General features: G+C 35.1%; 3 protein-coding genes and 2 long non-coding RNA genes across 5 annotated transcripts; 3 read left to right on the top strand and 2 right to left on the bottom strand.

Moving 5' to 3' along the window:
- The first annotated feature begins 353 nt into the window (after positions 1 to 353).
- LOC138893230 (uncharacterized) lies at positions 354 to 1401 on the top strand. The gene is made up of 3 exons (XM_070177008.1): positions 354 to 500; positions 782 to 1000; positions 1102 to 1401. Exons 1-3 carry the CDS (start codon positions 354 to 356, stop codon positions 1399 to 1401), a joined length of 666 nt encoding a protein of 221 aa, XP_070033109.1.
- A 3635-nt stretch (positions 1402 to 5036) lies between these two features.
- LOC104087498 (uncharacterized) lies at positions 5037 to 6860 on the top strand. The gene is made up of 2 exons (XR_011408187.1): positions 5037 to 5357; positions 6254 to 6860. It is a non-coding gene; the product is annotated as an uncharacterized lncRNA (long non-coding RNA).
- Positions 6861 to 12011: 5151 nt separating this feature from the next.
- Positions 12012 to 17238, top strand: LOC104087499 (SNF1-related protein kinase regulatory subunit beta-2). Its single transcript, XM_009591992.4, has 4 exons — positions 12012 to 12530; positions 13280 to 13458; positions 13570 to 13732; positions 16536 to 17238. Exons 1-4 carry the CDS (start codon positions 12342 to 12344, stop codon positions 16860 to 16862), a joined length of 858 nt encoding a protein of 285 aa, XP_009590287.1. The 5' UTR covers positions 12012 to 12341; the 3' UTR covers positions 16863 to 17238.
- LOC117274469 (uncharacterized) lies at positions 17205 to 17565 on the bottom strand. The gene is made up of 2 exons (XR_004504569.2): positions 17516 to 17565; positions 17205 to 17286 (listed from the first exon to the last, which is right to left on the bottom strand). It is a non-coding gene; the product is annotated as an uncharacterized lncRNA (long non-coding RNA).
- A 445-nt stretch (positions 17566 to 18010) lies between these two features.
- LOC104087500 (oligopeptide transporter 3) lies at positions 18011 to 24637 on the bottom strand. Its single transcript, XM_009591993.4, has 7 exons — positions 24540 to 24637; positions 21784 to 22388; positions 20903 to 21000; positions 19794 to 20363; positions 19228 to 19483; positions 18953 to 19135; positions 18011 to 18854 (listed from the first exon to the last, which is right to left on the bottom strand). The coding sequence occupies exons 2-7, from the start codon at positions 22312 to 22314 to the stop codon at positions 18237 to 18239; spliced, it is 2256 nt and encodes a 751-aa protein (XP_009590288.1). The 5' UTR covers positions 22315 to 22388; positions 24540 to 24637; the 3' UTR covers positions 18011 to 18236.
- Between the last annotated feature and the right edge of the window lie 319 nt (positions 24638 to 24956).

Raw genomic sequence — 24956 nt, 5'->3', positions numbered from 1 at the left:
CCATATGGAGACAAGACCCTGCACTCCAACACCTTATTCAGTCCATACATGATGGGTATGTCAACAAACCTTATTACAAATTCCACTCGGGGATCTTAAGCAGGATGGGCAAGCTGATGGTAGGAGCTGATGCCACAGTCAGAGCTAAACTTATCTCATTTTATCATGACTGTCCTATGGGTGGCCACTCTGTCATTACAACCACCTTAAAAAGGCTCAAATAAGACTTTTATTGGAAAAAGATAAAGCATGATGTTTATACTCATGTAAGGGCCTGTGATGTTTGTCAAAAGTGCAAAAGTGAAAATGTAGCCTATCCTAGTCTCCTCCAACCCATCCCTATACCTGATAAAATGTGGCAAGACATCTCAATGGACTTTATAGAAGGGCTTCCTAAGGCTGCTGGGAAAGAGGTGATCTTTGTGGTGGTTGACAGATTGAGCAAGGCTGCCCATTTCATAGCCCTCAAACATCCTTATATTGCTTTGGATGTTGCTCAGGTATTCATGGATGAGGTTTTCAAACTACATAGAATGCCCAAATCCATAGTATCAGATAGAGATGTTGTATTTACAAGCAGGTTTTGGAAGGAGTTATTCCGCTTACATAAGGTATCACTGCTGACTTCCACTGCATACCATCCTCAAACAGATGGTCAAACAGAGGTTGTCAACAGATGTTTGGAATGCTACATTAGGTGTATGACTTTTGAGAAACTTAAGGAATGGCCACAGTGGTTTCCCTTGGCTGAGTGGTGGTACAATACCACTTTCCATTCCAGCACCAACATGACACCATATGTGGCAGTGTATGGCAGAAACCATCTCCTTTACTTCCCTACATGAGCTTTGATTCCCAATTAGATGTGGTTGATAGAAGTCTCAAAGCTAGAGAAACTACTCTGAGGCTACTGAGATTTCAATTGGAGAAAGCTCAAAATAGGATGAAGGTGCAAGCTGATAAACACAGGTCTGACAGGACTTATGCAACAAGAGATTGGGTCTATGTCAAGCTACAGCCCTACAGACAACTCTCTCTTAAGTAGCATGGCTTTCAAAAGCTATTATCCAAATACTTTGGCATCTTCCAAATCCTTGCTAGAGTGGGATCAGTAGCATACACCTTGGACCTACCTGCTGGTACCAAGATCCATCCCACATTCCACATTTCGCAGCAAGAAAGATAGGATCTCACTCAGCTGCAGTCACTTTGCCGGTGGTGCACTCAGAAGCTGATCATGTTCTGCTGGAACCTGAAGCAATTCTTGATAGACGGATGATTCAGAAGCACGGGAGATATATATCACAAGTTCTAGTCAAATGGTTCAATACTGCACCTGAGGACAGTACATGGGAAGACTACCACGACCTTAACCAGAAGTTTGCTCACTTCAATCCTTGAGGACAAGGATTATTTGAAGAGGAAGGCATTTGATACGATCCTAATAAGTGCACTTTCCAATTCTAAAGGAATCAGTTTCAATTCAGTTTCAATTTAGTTGTAATAGTTGTCTAGGTTAGTTAGCCTCACGCGACTAGCACATGCGCGTGAATAAATGGGAAGTGGAGTCCGAAAATTAGTTATAACTAACTTTCCCACCTTCCTCTATATAGTTTACATTTAATTCATTTTGTAAATGATCAGAAGATTTTGGAAATAAAAGAATCTCTCTTGTCTCTTATCTCTTATATCGTCTCTATTTCCAACTGAGTTCTACGTTGAGGAAGCCGTTCAAGAACAATTCTTCCATTTGTTCTTTAGGCGAGGTCACTTTTCTTTCCTTTTCCGTTAAAAGCTGTAGAAGTCGTAACAGTTATATTTTTTAATAGAGTGGAATTTGTTGTACTTTCTTTGTAAAGTGGATTTTGTTGTTTCTTTGACGACAGGAAAAAGTTACTTTTCCCAACCTCTTCCCCAAAAAACGAGGGAAACTCAACAGTGGACCATAAAGTTACTGCGTTACAAAAGAAAAATAGGCATACATTAATTAATTAATGATAATAACAAAAAGAAATGTTTCTTCCCCTCAGGTTCACTATTAGATGTTCTCATGTTCATCAACCCAATTCAACAGGCAACTATGAATCTTAACGTAAGATAGCTAAACTCATTATCTTTACTTGAGAAAATTGCAAAGCTACAACAAATAATATTAATCACTTAAGGAAATAGTAACAAAGAGTTGATGTTTTCTTTTTGTGAGCACCGATGATTTTAGAATCTTTAAAAAAGTAAAAAAAAATTCTCTTTGTCCTAATCTTTTGAGCATTCACCAGGACCAAGAGGTGGCTCAAATTCTCATCTTTTTCAATTTTACACTTAATTGTTTCAGTACTGTGCTACTCATACTGCCTGCCCATCAAGGAGACCTAATAAAAGTTCATCAATAGAGAAAGCCTGAAAATATATACTCCACAGATACAATTGGTGGTGGGTTTAATTGGGTGCAATTTGTCTTCAATACTTGAGCAGTTAGGTCGTAAACCAGCATAGAACCATCATACAAGGAATAAAACACAATTTCATCTTTTTCGATGCAGAGCAGATTTACAAGGACTATAGTCCGTAAAATACTCTCTCTGTTCCAATTTATGTGAACATATTTGACTAACTATCGGAACGGAGAGAGTATTCCATAAGGGCATTCAGGTAGGTCCAACTATCAGATTTTGGGTCGTAAATTTCACCACACTTGCTCCAAGCAACATTATAATAAGTTTGGAAACATGTGGTCCTAAAAGCTTAAGGGACAAAAGTTTTATGGGGCTATAATATTTGGTGTCTATAAAAACTTCTCATTAAGGGTAAAGTGGGTAAAATGAGAAGTTTATAAGTTAGATTATTTCCAAATATAAAAATATGTCATTCTTTTTGGAACGGACTAATAAGAAAAATGTGTTATTTAAATTGAAATGGAGGGATACTAGAAATCTAAGGATATGTTTCTCCTTATTACATTAGTTTCTCAACTATCAAAACAATACTTTTAATTTCTAGTGCGTATATGAGGCGGATCCAGGATTTCACGAGGATGAGTGCATCACTACCCGACCACCGTTTGATTGGGTCCTCTAAAATTTAACCATGAGCTGACAACAACTTGACAAGTAAAGAACAATCAATATTGTTATTACAAAATTTATCATTCCATAGACAAATATCAATAAATAGTTTTCTTACCTTGGAGAACTATCAATGATAACATCATTATTTATAGTTACAAATACTAAGCTCGATATATTAAAATTAAATAAGTAATCAAAAAGAGAGTTAACTTGAAATTGAAAAGATTCAAATTAATTTAAATTTTATTTTTTAGAGTTTTTGAAACTCAATGATTGAACCAAAAAAGAGAATGAAGAAAACACAGAAAAGAATTGGGTGAACCCAAAAACAGGATGAAAGATAGGGAAGTGGGATTTGAACCGTACTAGACCTAGGGGCCAATGATACACAAATCTACCACTACACCAAACGATTTTTTTACCATGGGTTCCCACATGTCAAATTAAATAGTTTATCCGAAAAATATCAATGTGATACACAACTAGAGGAAGCATGGATTCACGTGCTCCATGTCCCATGCCCCCACGTGAATCTGCCTATAGTAACAGAGTTAGCTAATTTACTAAATTTCCTTAGGAGCTAATTAAAATGGGACCAATGAGCTACTTATAATTATTACGAAAAGATACTCTTAAGAAGCTTAAATTTTGCGTTTTGCTGAAGCTCAAGGTTATACAAGTAAAAACGAGACAAAAAAACACACGTAACCATGCAAAGGGTTTTATATAATTTTTAATGGAGATGCTAGCTAACTTTTCGTTGTTTCCTCATCCTTACTCACTTCATTCCAATTTATGTGACAATATTTTTTTCTTAATCCGTTTCATTTTGTATCTTTTTTCAAGAATTCAACTTTAAAATTCCGTTCCACGAGTTCAAGCTTTATTAGCGTGAGCAACTTCCGTTAATGTTCAGGCAGCGCATTACATGATCTTCAACTGAAATTAATATCGACTCCTATTTTCTATCTATTGTTTTGACTTGACGAAATTTTGTAAAACCTTATTATCAACTCACTTTTGGTCAACAAAGAAAGGAAGAATGAAAAGAAGATGATTAAAAAAAAAACTAGTTGGTCAAAACCAACTCCACCAAAAATTCTCAGAACCAATACATGAAAACTTATTTCTGTGATTTGTTCAACCAAATGTGGTCTCTTGTGTGTGATTATTTATTGCATAAAGAAACCCCAAAGACTTTTTTTAGTAGGCTAGACAAGTTGACTCAGAAACTCGATATTTCTAATTTTGCTTTCTTGCCTGCCAATACCAAAATTAACCAAAGTGACAAATGGTGGGGCTCTAGAGCTCATAATTACAATTAAAAGGGCAGTCCGGTGCATTAAGCTCCCACGATGCGCGGGGTCTGGGGAAGGGTCGGACCACAAGGGACTATTGTACGCAATCTTACTCTGCATTTCTAGAAGAGACTATTTTCACGGCTTGAACCCGTGACCTCTATGTCACATGACAACAACTTTATCAGTTACGCCAAGGCTGCCTTCTCATAATTACTGTTATATCTCAATATTTTCTTTTGTTGGTATTATTACAGAATTAATGCATATATAGCTGCTGATGAGATTAGGCTACCAACTTGACGGTTAACCTTCCATTTCAACCTTTTCATTTTGTCACCCTCCTAGCCATATCTTATTATTCCAATGACGAAAATACCCTCTTTCCTTTTCATCTACTCCGATCCTTCCTCCAAACTAAACCAATAACGGCATCATGTATATAGAATTTAAATTACTTTATCTTTGTACGTGGAATATGATTAGCTAATAAAATGGGACCAACGGACCAATTATTAGTACAAAATAACTCTTAAAGGTTAAACTTACTAGTTGATAATGAAGCTTAAGGTTATAAAAGTAAAAACAAGTGACCGAAAAGGGGTTTCATGCAAACTAAAGGATTTTTATATATAATGGAAATGGTAGCTAGCATTTCATTGTCCCTTTATTCCATATATATTTGATCTATTGCGTTGCTACAAAGTCTTTATAAACAAAACACACACACACACACACAAATTAGTGAACAAGATTATGAAGATAATACTGTTAAGGATCATCGTCGTCTTCTTTTTTGTTCTACCAATTTATTCAGCCATATTATCAGACAACCCTTTAGTTGAATTTTCTAACGGAGAAGAGTTGGGAAAGATGGCTGGTTATGGAGAAGAAAAACTCTCTACTGTTATCATCCATGGTACTCTTCTTTGTCATCATCATCAATCTTGCGCAGATATAATAGACACACACCTTCCTCCACATCCCGTTTCAGGTTTCTACCTTTTCTTCAACTTCTATTATTTCCTTCTCTTTTTTTTTTTGCCCAAAGTTGTCTAAAAGAAAAGCATTCATGAAAAAAAGCATGTTTTATTCCATTTTATAGTAAAGATATGTTATAACTTTGCTTTTATTATACAGACAATATAATATTAAAAAAACGTTTATATGCAAGCATTATCATATCACTAATTTCCTTGACATGAAGAAAAGTCCATGTATTGTAGTCAAGGGGCTCAAAAGTTGCTTTAGGTTACAAGTTTAAATACCAACAGTGACATTCTAGAATTTTTTTGAATCCGGCCCCTTGTATATAGCATAAAAGAAATTATTTTTACTATATTGCACAATATAATTTTATGACAAAAGGAATTCGGTTGAAGCTAATTCATTCTATTTAGTTCCATCATTATCGAAACCATGATTGGTTCCCTGCAAAACATAATGATCAGTATCTTGTTGCCACTCGTAAATATATAGTAATATGGTATGAGAATATTATATTGTTAGTGTATATATATATATATATATATATATATATATATATATATATATATATATATATATATATATATATAACACTTAAATCTATTAATCAAGTTAGATTATTGGTTGGATCTTCCAAATTCCTCTTGTTACGAGCTTTGAATAATAATTTAAAAAATTGCTATTCTATACTGCCATTGTGGGCCAAGAGATGGTTACTACAACCCAGTCCACCATTTAATACGCTCGACGCTTTAATTTCTTAATTACTAAAATTATCCATCTCATGACTTTGAAATATCTACTAATATAGTAAATTTTTGCATGAATATAATATATAGATGACTGATAACCTAGCTAGCTATTCCGTTTAATGAATTGTAATTTGTATATATTATCGAGCAGGAGCAAATGTGGCTGTCTTTTGTGGAACTAGTGAGGGAAAGGTGAGGGGATCGTCATGGTCCAAAAATATAACAAATGAAAGTGGAAAGTTCGTAATAGATCTCCCTTCTCATCTCCATTCTATTCCTAATTTGGAAAACACATGCAAGATTCAACTTCTTCATTTGCCAAAGGACTCCCTTTGTCGTCGTCATTCTTTTACAAGGAAACAGTACAAGAGATCAATCAAACTAACATCTATAGGAGATGGCATACGCATTTACACGACTCATAAGATCCAGTTAATTACCCCTAAAGCTTCACAAGCAGGATGCACTAACAAATTTCACAACAAGAAGAGATTGTTATAAGAATGTCTCATCTTTTTTCGGGACACAAAAAGAACAACAAGAAAAAAGAGGTTGATTAAATCTGTACACAATTTAATTCCTTGTGATGGCGCTTCAGTCACACATTGAGTTGAAGTCATGTTCTTACGTACCATGTACAATTTTGTATAATTAAGCTTATTTATAAGTAACTTAATTATGTGTGTGTGTGAGAGAGAGAATTATCTCCGTGTAACTCCATTAGTGATATTATATGTATCTAAATCCGTTTTAGGTCATTCTGAGCCCATTCCCCGAATTCATGAAAATGTCGTGGACATTAGCACATGAAAAATTGAAAATCACCCTGAATTTCTATTTTATGGCCCTAAAATACCAAAAAATGAGGAAAAGTCACTGCGAAATAATGACTATTGTTCATTAGGTCATTTCTGATGGCCCCACAAAATTTGAGATGATTCGGAGTCCGTCGCCCCAATTCATGAAGACAGCGTGGACATTAGCACGCGAAAAATTGAAAATCGTCCTAAAATCCCGTTTTCTCACCCTGAAATGCCAAAAAATAAGGAATGGTCACGACGAAGCAATGACTAGTATTCATTATGTTGTTTTTGATGAGCACACAAAATTTAGGTGATTCAGAGTCTGTCGCCCGAATTCATGAAGATGACGTTGACATTAGCACGCGAAAAATTGAAAATCATCCTGAATTCCTGTTTCTGACCCTAAAATACCAAAATATTAAAAACGGTCACGACGAAGCAACGATTATTGTTCCTTGGGTCATTCCTGATGGACCCACAAAATTTAAGGCGATTCGAAGTCCTTCGCCTGAATTCATGAAGATGGTGAGGATTAATAGTGGAAATATTGAAAATCGTCTTGAATCCCTATTTTATGGCCATAAAATGTCAAAAAATGAGAAACTATCATGGAAAAGTAATGACTATTATTTTTATGTCATTTCTGATGGGCTCACAAATTTTTAGGCGATTCGGAGCCCATCGCCCAAATTCATGTAAATGACGTGGACTAATAACACATGAAAATGTAGAAATTATCCTGAATTCATGTTTTATGGCCATAAAATACCAAAAATATGAGTAACGGTCAAGGCGAAACAACGACAATGGTTAATTAGGCCATTTTTATATGCTCACAAAATTTTAGGAGAATCAAGGCCGGTCAGCCGAATTCATGCAGATGGCGTGTATTATAGCACACGAAAATCTCGGCATCATCCTGAATTTCTGTTATATGGCCCTAAAACGCCAAAATACAAGGAACGGTCATGGCGAAGCGATGACTATTATTCATTAGGTCATTTTTTATGGGCCTACAAAATTTTAGGAGATTTGGAACCGGTCGCCCGAATTCATGTAGATAGTATGGACTATAACACACGAAAATCTGGGAATCGTCCTGAATTCTTATTTTATGGCTTTAAAATGCCAAAAACAATAAAGGTTCATGGCGAAACGATGAATATTATTCATTAGGTCATTTTTATGGGTTGACAATAATTTTAGAAGATTCGGGGTCGGTCGCCGGAATTTATGCAGATGGCATGGATTATAGCACACAAAAATTTGGGAACCATCCTCAAATCCTGTTTTATGGCCCTAAAACGCCAAAAAACGAGGAACGGTCATGGCGAATCAATAACTATTGTATATTAGATTATTTTTTGATGGGCCCGCAAAATATTAGAAGATTCGGGACCGATCACCCGAATTTATAAAGATGCCGTGGACATTAGCACACGAAAAATTAAAAATCGTATTGAATTCCTGTTTTATGGCCCTACATACCAAAAAACGAGGAACAGTCATAGAAAAGCAATGACTATTGTTCATTACGTCATTTCTGATGGGTCCACAAAATATTAAGCGATTCAGGGCCGGTCGCCCGAATTCATGAAGATGGCGTGGACATTATTAACACATGAAAAAAATAAAAATTATGTTGAAATCCTGTTTTATGGCCCTAAAATACCAAAAAAGAGAAACAGTCATGGAGAAGTAATGACTATTGTTCATTAGGTCATTTACGATGGGCACAAAAATCATGGCGAAGCAATGAGTATTGGTCACTAGGTTGTTTTCTATGAACCTACAAAAATTCAGGCTAATCGTAGTCCGTCAAAAAAATTATACAAAATTATCATGCACTAGTACACACTAAAATAGATATAATCAAAAATTTATAGTGCATGACCCCAAAATACTAAAAAATGAACTCTAAAGTTATGGCAAAGCGATAAGTATTTGTCAATATGACATTTTCTACGAACCTACCAAATTTCGGGCCAATAAGAGGTCGTCAAAAAAATTCAACAAAATCAGCATGTACTAATACATACGAAAAATAGATATAATTATAAATTCGTGTTGCATGACCTTGAAATGCCATAAAATAAATTTGGAAGTCATGGGGAAGCAATGCATATTGGTCACTAGGCCGTTTTCTATGGTCCTATAAAATTCCGGGCCAACCGAAGTCCATCAAAAAAATTCTACAATTAGCATGTACTAATACACACGAAAAAATGAATATAATCATAAATGCATTTTGCATGAACATGAAACACCATAAATGAACTCGAATGCTATGACGAAGCAATGAGTATTGGTCACTAGGTCATTCCCTATGGACCTACAACTTTCAGGTCAATCGGAGCCCATCAATTTTTTTTACAAAATCAGCAATACTAATAATACTAATACACACGAAAGAGAGGATATAACCATAAATTCGTGTTGCATGACTCCAAACCACCAAAAAATAAACCCGAAAGTCATGGCGAAGCGGTAGGTATTGGTCACTAGACTATTTTATATAAATATGAAATTTCAAGCCAATTAGAGTCCGTTAAAAAATTCTACAAAATCAGCATGCACTAATACATACGAAAAATAGATATAATCATAAATTCGTGTTGCATGACCTCAAAGTGCCATAAAATAAACTGAAAAGTCATGGCGAAGCAATGCGTATTGATTACTAGGCCGTTTCCTATGGACCTATAAAATTTCAGGCCAACCGGAGGTCAAAAATATTATACAAGATCATCATGTATTAATACACACAAAAAAATGGATATGAACATAAACTCGTGTTGTATGACCCAAATCACCATAAAATGAACCTGAAAGTCATGGCGAAGTAATGAGTATTGGTCATTAGACCGTTCCTACGGACTTATAAAAATTTCAGGCCAATCAGAGTCTGTAAAGATGGACGCAAAAACAAGTTGATATAATCATAAATTTACCATAAATTCGTATTGCTTACTACGAAAGGAGGTGTAGTGGAAGGGAAAATGTTAGACGCTAAGAAGTAAAACTTAGGGTGCAAATGATTTTGGGCTGATCAGACAAGTAACATAATAAGTTCTATTGCAAATCATGGACCAAAGTTTTTTGTTTAATTTTGGGCCCCTAACATTAGATAACGACATCTGCAAACTCTTTTCATTACCCAAAAAAGCACTCAATTGTTGAAAGAGACGTGCAACCAAACCACCCATAAACAATTAAACATCAAGGATTGTGTTGCATCTCCTTCTCTTTTCTAAGTTAATTTCCATCCACCAAATTTGTACTATTGTTAATGTAATACTACTATATAAATCCCCGTTCCAATGTTGCGTCATTATTTGATTTGATAAGAAATTTTAAATATAAATAAAACTTTTAGAATATGTAATTTTTAAACATGTTATAGCATTTGTGTATATAATGTGATCTTAAATACAATATAATATTTGTGTGAAAGAAATTATTATTAAAAATATAATGAGAAATTTAGAGTAATTAATTTTAAAATATAGAATATATCATTTCCCAAAACTAAATTAGAGTGAGAAAATAGTGGCACATAAAATGGTTGCTATAAGAGGTTAGTTACAATTGACATTAGAGTGACTTTGCTATTATCAAGGGAAAGTACTCTCATGTATGGTAAATATTTAGTCGTATTGGGAGTTTACACTAAACCAATACAATTTATCATAGTTAAGTGATTTTATGAAGTTAAAATATGTATTAATTAATCATGATTAATTGATACGAGTTTATATACAAACACAGATCATGAATATATTCGTTTGATGTAAGTAACCATACGAATAAGTTTTACTCTCATGTAATCGCACTTTTAGGGGAAAAAGAATTAGCAATAGATTCTAAGACGGAGGGGCAATAGGATGTTTTATATAATGCCGTGTTCCAAATTTACGCATCAGAGTTATACCTTTGGAACTATTTAATAGGTAAATGCACATTATGTTTAATATCATTTTGGAATCTACTAATTTCCATCGGATTATTTGAGAAGTTACCAAAAGCTTGCCAAACATCTTCATTTTGAAAATAAGTTTATTCTTTGATTTGAAAAATAAGCGAAAAGCTTATCAAACATGCTCTTAATTTCCGTTGAAGAAGCTTTCACAATTCATTAAATGTAGAGAACCAATTTTAACGTTATTAATGAAATCAATCATTGGAACCTATAAATAAGTGATTGAACTAACCTTTGAGTAATGGAAAAGTCTCTTAGATGTATGTTTTTTAATACAATAAAAAGCAAAGTTTCGAAGAAATGGAGAATTTACCCCCCAAAAAAATAAAAAGTGAGTGCGCAAATGATGTGACCTTATGACTTTGGCCATACCCCCTTACCCCCCCCCCCCAAAAAAAAAACAAAAACGAAACCAACACAGCATTGGGCCACCACTCTGTCAAAAAAATACTACTGTTTGTAAGAATTTTTTCATAAATATCTATAAATATATGTTTTTTCAATTTTTTTGATATAATACTGATATATTCTTTTAACTTTCAGAAATATTAATTAAATACAATGGTGGCATAATTTCTACGAGCCCGTTTGGACATACGATTTTTTTTTACTTTTTTTTGTTTTTCTTTTCGAAATTAGTATTTGATCATAAAATTTCCAATTTCCACTTGAAGATGAATTTTGGAATTTTTTGAAAGTTTGAAAAACTCCAAAAAGCTATTTTTCAAAATTTTCACTCAGATTACTCACAAAAATTAAAAATAACCCAAAATTATGTTCATGTCCAAACACAACTCTAATTTTCAAATACCATTTTTAATTAGAAAACAAATTTCATTTTTTTTTGTTTTACAATTCTTATGTCCAAACGGCCACTACATATTTTTAAGTATCTTTTCTTATATGTGCACTGATCAAAGGAAGGAGTAATAATAAATAATAATTAGTAGTACTAATATATTACAGTTTTCAGCATCATTGTTAGTAATAATTACAACTATATTTTAAAGTAATTTTTCATACTAATAGTATCACTAAAATGTGCACAGATCATTATGGTTTTTGGTATCATTATTTGTACTATTATGCTGCAACATAGTTCCAAACTCATTGGATTGCATAAAATATCATTTTTTCCCTTTCTTTTCCTCCTGTGTTTCCTCTCTTCACTCATCAGCACTCAATCTAATCTAATCTCATAAATACATTTTTCTTCTCTCCTTTGATTCTCCATAATAATCTTAATTTTTTATTTTTTATTTTACTATAAGCTCTAATAATGTCAAAGTTGTGATGTCATTAATAAAGTAGTGGGTGAACCTGTTTATATATAGTTACATACTAGTACTACTTTTTTTGTTTTGTTTTTTCCTTTTGTTTACACAAAGGAATCTCTTTTTGTAGATTCCAAGTAGGTTCTTTTTTCTGGGTTTGTGTTAAAAATACAAACTTTAATAATGGGGAATGTTAATGGAAGAGAAGAAGTTAGTGGGAATAGGCAATCTGGGTTTGAGGGTTCAGGTTCAGGTTCAGGTTCAGGTGTTGCAGTGGTGCAAGATAACATAATGGATGGTGAATTGATTGGGGGTCACTCTCCACCTTCAAGTCCCAGGGCTTCTCAATCTCCTTTGATGTTTCGACCTCAGGTTAGTTCTTGCCAAATTTGGGGGGTTTCCTTTTATGTAAAGTTATCATCTTTTTGTGTGTAAATGGTGGAATGATGTAGATTTAGGCTGGACAGATTTGTACTATGGAATTAAAATGGTTAGATCTGAAAAAAGGTCATAACTTTGAATAACAAATATGCTTATGGTTTGTTTTTGGAATGTCAGGCTCTAATTATTGTTCCTCTAATTATGGAATTTGCTTTATCAGAAATTGAATTGAAGAGTTTTACAGTAATATTCAGATTGTCTGAAAATTGTTAAGTGCTACCTTTTATATTTATCTGGGGGATTCTACTCCTTGAGGATGATTGAAAAATGTGAAGGGCAGCCCGGCGCACTAAGCTCCCTCTATGCACGGTGTCTGTGAAAGGGCCAGACCACAAGGATCTATTGAACGCAGCCTTACCCTTCATTTCTGCAAGAGGTTGTTTCCACGACTCGAACTCCTGGTCACAGGGCATCAACTTTACCAATTACGCCAAGGCTCCCCTTTGATGATTGAAAAATGTAGAAAGATAAATGTTTTTGGCTTTAATGGATTCATGGAACAGCATTAACCACTTGTTAAGCACTAGCTAGCATTTTCAGCTACCTGGCAACCCAGGCTACATCTATATCTGCTGTGTTTACTCCTCAGAAATTTGGTGCCGGATGTTGATCTTTTAGTTTGTGTTCTCCTTTTAGAGGGATTATGTGAATTTGTTTATTTTGAAAATATTTTGCCCCAGATGCCAGTGGTCCCTTTACAAAGACCTGAGGAGGTGCACATCCCAAACCCTTCATGGATGCAAACCACCTCAGGGTACGACGACTTGAATGATGAGCAAGGAGTTCCCACACTGATATCATGGACCCATGACGGCAAAGAAGTGGCCGTGGAGGGATCATGGGATAATTGGAAGTCAAGGTTGTAAGCTTGATATTCTCCATCCATGCTCTACATTGAAAAAGACAAGATCCTCAACTTCTTGGGCTTAGATTGCAAGCTGACTCGGCAAATTAAACTTATTTTTCTCAGGAACCCTTTGCAAAGATCTGGGAAAGATTTCACCATTTTGAAGGTGCTTCCTTCTGGAGTTTATCAGTATAGATTTATAGTTGATGGACAATGGAGGTGTTCCCCTGACTTGCCATGCGTCCAGGATGAAGTAGGGAATACTTACAACATTTTGGATGTGAAGGTACATTTGTCATCTCAAAATTATTACCGTTCATATCCTCTCAAGGATTCTATTGAATTACAAGCCTAGTTTCTATTGTATTTCCAATAGAAGGAAACCGGATATCCAATAGGGACTTAGCTAATACACACAAACATATATATAACATACACTTATCAAAATTTAAGAACATTTCGTGGCCTTCGAGATTGATTGTAAAGGGCTTCACTTCAGTTTCCTATGTGAATATCAAATATGAGTCAGATTAACTACCCTGTCAAACCAAGAAGAGTATAATCTTGATTTGTTATTTGTACTTAATGCTCCTGTAAGATATTAGTTTCCGAAATGAAGTTTTGGCTTGTGAACACTGTAATGGAATTGAGCTTACAACCATGGGAGCCTCTCCAGTCTCGACTTTTTTGCTCTGTGACAATCTCATGATGGACACAAGATGTGTCAGCATATGAATCCATGTTTTGTTCAAAAGTTACTGGGATATAGATTGTAAAGTGTTTTGGTCCAAACAGTTGACCTGCTGAATCTAGTTTTTTCTGAGATAAAGCCATAAATTTAACAGGAATTTGTTGTTATACAGTGGTGTCCATGCACCACAAACTGCGAAACGTAAGAGCCCTTGAGATGAAATACCTGAAGATGTTTCTGTTTTGTCAAAGCAAATCAATGACAAAGTAAAAAAATAGGTGAAGGTTTTCCTGAACCCCGCTCCCTGTAGCCATCGAGAGTCATAGAAGAAAGTTTATGGTTAATTTAAGGTAGACCTCATTATCTACACTGAAAGAATTTGTCTTGTTATATACCTATTGGAAATGTTGTCATGTTGCTTAGAGGATGTTGTTAAAGTGAGGGACCAGCTCTTCTTTACGTATTAAAAAAATTATGGAAGAGCTATCTCTACTCTTCTTAGTAAATACGGCCATAGTTTAGTCTTTCAGTGTGGAGTGTTTGGTGAAGCGCTGAAAAAGTAGACTGTAATGTGAATTTTTTTTTAATCTTTTGGAGGAAATTATATATATACAGAAGTATCAAGGAATGGGCTATGGGAATACTTTTACTATTTTCCTCCTTTTCTCCTTTTCTACTTTCCTCCTTTTCTCCCCAGCTGTCTATTCACAGTACTGCCAATCATGTTTCATGCATGCAAGCAAAATTTCCAAACATCTGATCTTTTTCATTTTGTAAAAATTCATTTATTCCACTTCTCATCGGAAGCATACACAGCCACCAATAAATTTAGTGTATTGTCTACATATTATTTTGCTGCCTTTAACCTTCACAGACACAACATATAGTTTCTTGAAATTCACGGGGACTTAGCAAAGAGTTGAACATGTCACACTGAAAGCAAAAGATCAAAAGATGTTTTGAAAGCAAATACGAAAACATTCATATACTGAAACATAGATGCCTGTCTTTTCTGGCTTTTTGGTGTAGACTAGAAGATGCCAACTCAGTAGATAGGATTTTAGATTTTTTCACCTTCCTTTCAGCAATGTAAAGGAACTGAATCCATTTGTAATTTTGGCACAATCTTTGTGCTCACATGTACATAAAACCATTACTTTTCTCAAAAAACAAAAGATCCATATATGCGATACCGAACAGTTGGGATTTAGGTTTAGCTGTGTTCTTACATTCACATTTGATCCAATGGTTTGCTTGGAGTCATTTTTTCAATAACCACGGTGTCCGGGCCAGCTTGCGTACACCTCAACTAATTCCACAAGGTACCTGCTACCTTCTACCAGTACAAGTATCGATTAACTCTGTCCTCCGCTGAGATTTGAACCCGAGTTCTCATTGGTTCTCAAACCACTTTATTGATTACTATGCCACACCCTTATGTGCTTTGTTAGGAGTCTTTTCTGTTTAGAGAGTTCTATGTTATTATAGGGGTAAGTTTAAGATTTAGAGATCTCTAGTTTTATAGAATTCTTATGAGTGTTAGAATGAAACTTGACTCAAATTGAGTGACATAGATATATATTCATATAGTCAACCTAACTACTTTATTATCGATATGTAGTTATTGACTTATTATTGTACCAGTTATAGAGAAAAAAAATAAAGGAAAAAGAGAGCAAATACCGTGTTGCTGCTGCTTGAAATTGGGCTTATGAATGTCTCATAGGCATCCTACTTTAGCACCTGCATCCCACCGCCAAACCTGTTGTTACTCAAAATGGTTGCAGAAAAGAAAATGCTACCGAACTTTTAAGATGCTAAATTTGACTTGTGTACTTTATAAATAGTTTATATCTAGCAGAGAAGAAGTAATGGAAGTAATAAGTGAAAAGTTAGTTTGATGTAGAAAATATCACATCAAGTTTAAATATGAATAGTTGAGATAATTGAGTACTTGAAATTTGTGAAAACTGTATAAAATAACATGAATACAGAAAAATGTCAAGCATTCTGCCATATAAAAAAAAACTACTTAGTAAGATTAGATGACTGTTAAAAGGTAAAAAAAGTGTTGCCATTTGTTTGTAGTGTGTGAGCATATCAGCATAGCTGGCTTGTCTACATATTATCAGCATAGCTGGCTTGTCTGGAAATACTTTCTATTTTTCATTTTGGGGTTGCCAAACTTTTATTGGACTATGTTCTTGATACTGTCCTAAGGAGCACAGTATACTCTCTCTCTGTCTCTCTCAAAAACTGAGAAGAGGAATGAGTTCGAGTCTTTTATTTCCTGGTGCCAATTGATTCCCTTTGCTTTGAAAAGTCACCAGTTGACAAAGGTTGTGGCTGATTAAAAACTAAACTGACAAAAGCTTGTACATTTTGATGCATGATGCAGGATTATGTTCCTGAAGATATTGAAAGCATTTCTGGGTTTGAACCTCCTCAGTCCCCAGATTCCAGCTACAGTAACTTGCAACTTGGAGCAGAGGACTATGCCAAGGAGCCACCTTTAGTTCCGCCTCATCTACAGATGACTTTACTCAATGTACCTTCATCTCACATGGAAATTCCACCTTCTCTCTCGAGACCTCAACATGTGGTACTTAACCATCTCTACATGCAGAAGGGCAGGAGTACGCCGTCTGTGGTTGCACTTGGTTCAACTAATCGATTCCTCTCCAAATATGTGACAGTGGTACTTTACAAGTCCATACAGAGGTGAAATTTCCATAACACCCGTCTGGATGATAAGTCTTTTAATAACTTAAATCTGGTGACAAATTATTAGAATTCAGGCCTGGCTCATGGCCACTCAAGAAACAAGGGAAAAGAAAGAAGCGGTAGAGGAAATGTTGTGAACATCAAATTCTCTACCGTGATTCGGTCAGTTTACGTGTAAGCACTTAGTCCTTATTTGCCTCTTTTTTTCAGTTCCAACATCCAATGAGTAGACCCCTTTTGACTTTGTTGTCATACAATAGGTGTCGGTTTTATTCTCACTATCCCTTTTCCCCCTTTCCCTTCTTCGACCCTCCAATGTAATAAAAAATATTTACTTTTAAAAAAAGAAAGAAATGTGCTTCATTTCCTTAGCGAAACCTATTTTCTTGTATTTCTGAGAACAATTTTCAAAGTTGTGTGAGAACCTAGAGTTCGACAAGAGTGGGTTGCTCTAGTAGTGAGCACCCTCCACTTCCAACCAAGAGGTTGTGAGTTCGAGTTACTCTAAGAGCAAGGTGGGGAGTTCTTGGAGGGAGGGAGCCGAGGGTCTATCGGAAACAGCCTCTCTACCTCAGGGTCGGGGTAAGGTCTGCGTACACACTACCCTCCCCAGACCCCACTAGTGGGATTATACTGGGTTGTTGTTGTGAGAACTAGAGTCCGTTTTCGTTCAATTTAATTGAACGTAATTGTCATGCAGATTACTGATTGTTAGATTCATTTAGCAGTGGTTAATTTGGATTAAAGAAGTTGGTGTATATCTCATTTCAGACATGGAATACAAATCAATCAGTTCGATCATGCACACTAGCTATGCAACCACATGCACCCTTTTTAAGTTTTTCCATGTGATGTTTGTTTTGCTAATGTGATGCAACCTTAGTGTAAGTCTACTGATATTGCCAGATGAAATGAGTGAAATACTACACGAAAGTAAAACTATAGGTGCAACATTTATAGGTGTTTTTGAAGGAATATTCTCAAAACAGGAGAAGAGTTAGGAGTTACAAATATATTAGTCCTATATAGAAGCAATATCTATCACTAAACAACCAAATATATTGGAGAAAACCAGAGCCAGTAATCTACAAAGCTTATGTTTCGTTCGACTGGAGTCCAACAGTTGCATTTGATGTATAACACTTGCAATTAAAACAAAATAGGAGTATATATTAGTTGAACAGTATTAGCACTTGAAAAGGAGGAACTCATTGAACTACTTAATGATTGACAAGCAAATCATTTACAGAGCACAAAGCTATCAGTTACTCAAAATTACATCAAACGCTTGTTATAAATAACTTGCACCAGTTTAGACTTGTTAAGACTAAACTTGTCTAATAATATTTTTAAGATCAATTCTTCTTCTTGTGGGCTACTTGAAAACTGGACATCCTGCCACTACAATTCCAGGGGCTGTAGGGCAAGTTGCCAAGGGACAGTGGTCTAACTGAGTTCCCCACCATTTCAAATTCTTGCCCTCATTTTGCAAAGCAAAGAACAATAAAACACCCATAAAAGCTGTACCAGCATCCAGGGCAGCTGACAGAACATAGTTGTATTTCTGCCACCATTCTTTTCGGTATTTGAATACAAAATAGTTGAATATCATTCCGGTAATGAGCCAGCTAGCGATATTGGTTGGCGTGGCTGGTGGCATTCCGGCAAAACCATAAGATATAACTGGTATGTTGATCAATGGGATCCATTTCTTTTCAGGGAAGACTTTGCTTAGCACCCAAACAGGCACCGGCAGCACTGCACCAATGAGGAATAACCATACCAAGTTCCTATATAATCCTCCGGAACCAAACAATCGTTCTGGTCCAATTAGACCCCATATGACAGAAGCGTCAAATGTGACTCGGAATTTTGGACAGGTCCATGGGCTATCAGGATGAAGAGTCTCAACATCACAAATGTTCTCGATACTTCCTAGCATCCACCATGCCACTGCAAGGTTGACTGTACCGGCAACCAGTGTCCCAACAAGCTGGATGAAAGGAAATCAAGAAGAATGAAGTGGAAACTAGGACATCCTTGCAAACATATTAGTTTGAATCGTTCAAAACAGAGAAACAAGTTACTAACCTGAGCTGTATACATGCATCGCGGTGGAATTTTCATGTAGTGACCAAGTTTAAGATCGGCTAAAAAAGAGAGAGCATGAATGGTACTGATCCGGCCATAGATTTTGAAAATCAAGTTCGCAATTGGTTTTCCTGGGAGGACGTAACCAATTATGAACTGTGCAATTATGTCATATCCAGGTTGCTGCATTGTAATAACAAGTGCGTCACTGAATTGGACTCCTATAGGTTCAAGATTGGAATAGCACTTTAATAATCAAGAAACTAAGCTTTCACCTGGTTGGTAGTCGCTTGAATGACTCCTATAGGGAGAGTAACAATCCAAGCAAGACCAAACGCAAACAGCATACCCCACCATGGCAGCTGCACATCTTCTTTCCATACAAAACACATCAGAAGTGACAGGGCTATGCTACCGAACAATAATACGAGGTACCACCACTGAGGAACTTGCTTGTAACTCTTCATCAATTTTGCATGGATGTCCAATTTGACATTCTTCACAGCAGATCTACTTTGCTTCCAGATATCACTGGCCAAGGTAAAATCATAGCAGATTGTCAGTTCACAACTTCATTAGAGCTGTTTCTCTCTTACAAATATCTTGCCACTTAAATTGCTCTACACACCAAACTTTAGCAATTAGTACCTAGTTGTATTAGTATTTCTAAAATAATGTATATCGATTCTATCTTAGCCCTACGATACCTAGGAACTTCAACACAGAATGCAACTAAGCAATGAATCTCAATGCATCTTCAAGATTAAGAGACAAACCCTGCAGTCAGACAGCCGAAAATGGCTTCAAGATGAAAGTATATAAAACTTTGTGAGAGGCTAACCTGCCATGAAATAGTGCAACATGTGTGAGGGTTGCTGTAAACCTTGCGAATCCTGATCCAATTGAGAGGGCAAATAAAGGACTGAGGTAGAGCTTGCTGTAACTTTCATAAGCAGCAATGTTGAGATCAAATTGTGGGGTCAAGATCTTAGTGGTATCATATTTGTGGCCGCTAGATGTAAACAGCTGATTTGAAAAGATAGGAAACTTCCGGGCATCAAAAGTGTTGTACTTCCAGTAACATAGGGGAATGATGATGTATATGAACATAATAAAACCAATGCCAACATTAAGAATCGAGGACCATGGTGCCACTAACGGACTGCCATGATATGCTGATATACCAGCCCAATCGAGAGTAAAAGCACCCACGCCAAGGCCATGGTATCCAGAGCCAATTTGCTGTGCTGTGATACTACGTGGCCACGCCCAACAAACCCATGAGAAGAAGGTCAAAATCGGAAATAGATAGCCTGGGAATGCATAATATGCGAAGCTTGCTGCCATAAATACAAGGAAAAACTGCATCCTTGTCAAGCCTCTTGTTTTTTGTTCCTTCTCGTGAAGTGCCCTGTTATGAGAAAGTCGTATATATAAAAAACACAAAATAGATCAAAAAGAGCTGATAATATAACATTGTGCAATTTGGTAACTTGTGTTAAAACTGTTCAGTGAATCACCAGCAGTATCGACATTTTTCAATTTATACTATATTTACAGATACTGCGGCAAGAATTCTCATCAGACATCATCGAAATTGAAAAATATCGTATATTCTTGATTGCTACTTTTCACCTTCACTGTGCTATATTATGTATTATCTCCACTAGATTGTTAAAACGGTGCATAAATCAATATTGGCCAAATGAACTTGTCCCATAGCCACTGATCAGAAAACCTAAATAAGATTCATTCAAGCATTTCACATCCAGTAGAATAGAAATGAAAGAATTCAGATTTGATCAAGACAAGTTAAGAATTTAGCGTTTAGAAGAAATAAACATCATATATAGTGCTATCTTTTTGTTGCATTTGAGATGGTACTGAATATTATTTATAACAAAAGGAGAGCCACAGGTGCAGGAAGCAATGATCAAATAGAAGGGGAACCTGAATAGGGAGACTTGAGCAAGGTTTGACGGCCACCACATATCCACAGGATCAACCAAGTATCTCCTCAACATCCCAGCCCATCCATATCCCACTATCTGCACAATTTTTCATATTATCAGAAACAAAAACTTGAGGGAAAATGTTTTCCTGTAAAATATTTTTGTTCAGAAAATTATTTTCCAATGTTTGGTTACATTAGATTGTGGAAAATGTTTTCTCCAGAGAAAATACATTCCATCAAAATAGAAAAAATACAGCTCTACAAATATCAAACTCTTACTCATTATCACTTACTTCAACTAAACATCAGACACTGTTGTCAACCTTTAATACTCAAAAATAGCAGCAAATACTATCATCACAGCTTAATCCTCCAATTTATACGGTTAATATACGTCGCAAACATTTATCCTTTTTGTATGCGACGTATATTATAGTGTGCATACATTTTCCTCCATACCAAGTGCATGAAATTCAGATTATAAGAATAACGACTGAAACGTGTCAAGACAAATAGACTACAGTTTGATGTATATAGTGTGCTTAACTTCAACGCTTTCCCTTTATCCTTTTTGTCTTTTAGTGACTAACTCAAACTCAAATCAAACACCGAAGCTTTCAAGAAGGAAAATTCAATAGAACTTTAACCACAGACTTCAGATTATAGATATATGTCTTTAAATTCCATTTATTTCATTTTGTTGAGTAGATGGTTTATCAAAAACAGCCTCTTTATCCGAGTTAAGGGTAAATTGTCACTACCCAACCTATATCCCACTATCGAGATTTCACTTGGTCGTCGACTTGTCGTAGTTGTTGATGTCGTCTTTAATTTCCAGTTATGCACAAGTAAAAGAGTATAATAAAATGAAATGTACCTGAGTGGTCAAGACAATAAGAAGAGCACAAAGGAAATTCAAGCTTTGCTTATAATAAGCCTTCATAACAGTAATAGCCCCAATGGAATAAGCATCGCCTCCTCCAATGGAAACACCGCAATTGGCCATAACTGTAATAATAACATGCTCTTTGATATTAAATGGCCCTGGATTTAAACTAAAACCCCATCTCCCAAACAGAGTGTAATTCTTTTTAGGAAGTGTAGCAGCCATGAATTTCCCAATTGGGAGCACAGCTATTTGCATGAGAATAGCTGAAATAGTTAAAGGCTGAGTTCTGTAGATAAAGAAAGTGTTGAGAAAAATCAAGAGAGTGCATGAGGTCAGTCCAAGAAACCATGCTCTGAATGTCATTACAGGTAAAGTGGGGTCGTCTGTTTCTGGAACTACCAACGCCACCTCCTCCACCGGACATCTTTCGTGATCAGCTGGTGGCTCTCCGTTCAGCTTCCCGGCGGCTGACGGTGGTAATGGTGGGATAGTGGTGGGGGCGGAGTTCTTGGTAGACATTGAGCTGTTTTTCAAGAAGCTAAGCTAATACTCTGACAAATTTCTGTACTTTGATGTCGTTATGTATATATAAGCTGTAGGAAGACAAAAGTGAGTTAGTATTACTAAATTACCCTTTATTTATAGACAAAGTACTATTCTGTCCCCTCATTTTATAGGATTAACATTTGACTAGAAACAGAATTTATACATTTTTTTTTTAAAATTTATAATTTAAAACAAACTATAGATTTTTTTGTTGTAATTTTTTTTATAATCTATTAAAACAAACTATATATTTTTTATAATAGGGTATATACTACTATATCCCACCAGCTAAAGTACCACATAACTTTATCAATTAAGGATTGGACATTAAGAGTAAAATAAGAAATTTAAAATTAAATTATTTTTAAATATATAAAGATTGATATTTTTTGGGGGTAAACGTGCGAGGAATATGTATTTATTGTTCTCGTTAATGATTTTTTTTTTAAATTTAAGAAAAGCATAACCATCCTTTTCATAACCAAACTCAATTGATTTGATTGAAATGGAAATGACTGAAAAAATGTGAACATTTTCTAATGTCATTTGAACACATTATCAACTGCACAAATCCTATGGGAATTTTTATTTTACTTCCAAAAAAGAGCCTCTTCAATTACTTGCATTTATTTGTCTCTTTTATTTTATTTTTCTAAACTATGAAGTATTATATAAACATAAATGCCTATCGACACATGCTCCACAAATCAAATCAATAAATGTATTACATATATGTATTTCTAAAAATTTATCACTTAACTATAATATTTAATAAGAGTAATATATATTAACTCAATTTATCATTTAACCATAATAAGTTTGCATAATTTAGCATGGGATTCGATTAAGTTTTTTCTAATTAAATACTATTTGCCTTTTTAGGTGTCACCAAGTAGGAGCATCAGACCAAGTGGAGCGAGCACTTTATATGCATGACAGATGATTTAAATAGAATTAGATTTCTGGCGAGGAAAGGGAAAAAAAGGTATATATATATATAATAGACCTAGAAAAATGATAAATAAACAAATAGATGTATTTTATCATATTTAGTGTTACCAGTCTCCTAAAGTTTAAAAAGCACCTTGACTTAAATCACTGATTTGAGAGGACGACGAATTCAATTATTTTAGACAAGAATGAATATGTTGTTCGAAACTTGTGACCTGTATATGTCTTTGTCTTGAAACAACCCTTATAAACATCTTTTATTTGGTTTTTGACTGGGTGTTCAGTACCTAATTTGAATTTTGATTAATTCGAATTTGCATAGAAAAATTCAACTTTAAGGGTAAAGCTGTTTTTTACCAAAAACAATTCTATACGCAAAGCTTGAACAAAATTATTTACCACTCTACCACATTCTATAGCAGTCCTTAAAAATATCTAATATGATAATGTAAGATATTTATTGGGAATATTTATGGGTTCAACAATAATTTAGGACTTTAGAATCTCTATCTCCGTATGGTCTTGCATACGTAAGGGACAAAAAGTAATCCTACTTAAATACACCACTTAATTGTTAATTTCTTCCTAATCCCTATGCTCATTTATATTATAATCAGCTGATTAAATAGTTTTAAAAATAATTAAAATATTACTTCATTCTGTTTAGGCAGTACAAGGATAATAATAATATTATAACAGATGTTTGTATCATCATTTGAGAAGGCGGAAGAGAATATATTGCGAACTAAAATACTGTATGAAAGAACAAAGTCAGCTGGCGCATATGTAACCCATGTCTCTTGTAAAATAGTTAATCAAACTCGGATTCCATTTAGATACTTTTTAATTATGAATTGATTTAAAATAATATTACAACATAGATCAGGTTTAATTTTTTATATTATTTTTATCCATTAAATAATATTTAAATTTAATCACTTGAAAAATATATTTTAAATTGTCAAGTTATTTTTATTTGTTGAGACAGATGTTTAACTAATTTAATTTACAAAAATACAGGGTAATAATGCGTACGATAGATTCTTCTGGTCCAGCCCTTTCCGGACGTAGCCTATAGCGGGAGTTTAGTGCATCGGCCGCACTTTTATAGCAGAAAGACGACTATTTCCTTCACCGGACAGCAAGATTTATGCAGAAACATAAAAATGCAGGAAGGAAAATGAATTGATAAACATTTTTTTTTTTAAAAGAAGAAAACATTGAAACAAAAAGAGTACGTAACATACCGATAAGATGGAGGAGCCACGGGATCAAAGAATTATTTCTGCTGCATTTTTCTTTTTAATAAAATATTTAAATATTGACTTTGGAGAAAAGTAGTGGCATTTTCAATGGTAAATATAAAGTGGGGACTAAAATAGGGAAAATGTGGATCAATCAAAATGGGGAGAAGTGGGGCTTGGGTTTTCCCTTTTCGAGCGTGTGATACTCACGTGCCACAACAGTACTGACACACACTTTACCCGTTCTGACCAAAAAGTAACTAGGCTGTAAACGTGGTGTTTCGTTGTGGGGCCTACCAACAGTTCCACGTATGATTATGGGCCCACGTAAAAGCTGACGAGCAATAAACGGCGTTAAAGGCTTAATTGTTTTTGCAGCATGACTTTATTACTGAGATGACTTTTCAACGTCGGGTTGAA

The sequence above is a fragment of the Nicotiana tomentosiformis genome, chromosome 5, assembly GCF_000390325.3.
Source record: "Nicotiana tomentosiformis chromosome 5, ASM39032v3, whole genome shotgun sequence".
Taxonomy (NCBI): domain Eukaryota; kingdom Viridiplantae; phylum Streptophyta; class Magnoliopsida; order Solanales; family Solanaceae; genus Nicotiana; species Nicotiana tomentosiformis.
This window is presented reverse-complemented; position numbering and strand designations above follow the sequence as displayed.

Bases quoted from the DNA above. Each gene is read 5' to 3' on its own strand.
- LOC138893230 (XM_070177008.1), top strand. From the start codon at position 354: ATGTGGCAAGACATCTCAATGGACTTTATAGAAGGGCTTCCTAAGGCT. The intron at 501-781 runs GTATTCATGGAT...TTTCCATTCCAG, and splicing joins TTGCTTTGGATGTTGCTCAG to CACCAACATGACACCATATG. The intron at 1,001-1,101 runs GTCTATGTCAAG...AATCCTTGCTAG, and splicing joins CTTATGCAACAAGAGATTGG to AGTGGGATCAGTAGCATACA.
- LOC104087499 (XM_009591992.4), top strand. From the start codon at position 12,342: ATGGGGAATGTTAATGGAAGAGAAGAAGTTAGTGGGAATAGGCAATCT. The intron at 13,459-13,569 runs GTTGTAAGCTTG...TATTTTTCTCAG, and splicing joins TGGGATAATTGGAAGTCAAG to GAACCCTTTGCAAAGATCTG. The intron at 13,733-16,535 runs GTACATTTGTCA...TGCATGATGCAG, and splicing joins ACAACATTTTGGATGTGAAG to GATTATGTTCCTGAAGATAT.
- LOC104087500 (XM_009591993.4), bottom strand. From the start codon at position 22,314: ATGTCTACCAAGAACTCCGCCCCCACCACTATCCCACCATTACCACCG. The intron at 19,484-19,793 runs GTTAGCCTCTCA...TACCTTGGCCAG, and splicing joins GTTGCACTATTTCATGGCAG to TGATATCTGGAAGCAAAGTA. The intron at 18,855-18,952 runs GTTAGTAACTTG...CCTTTCATCCAG, and splicing joins GATGCATGTATACAGCTCAG to CTTGTTGGGACACTGGTTGC.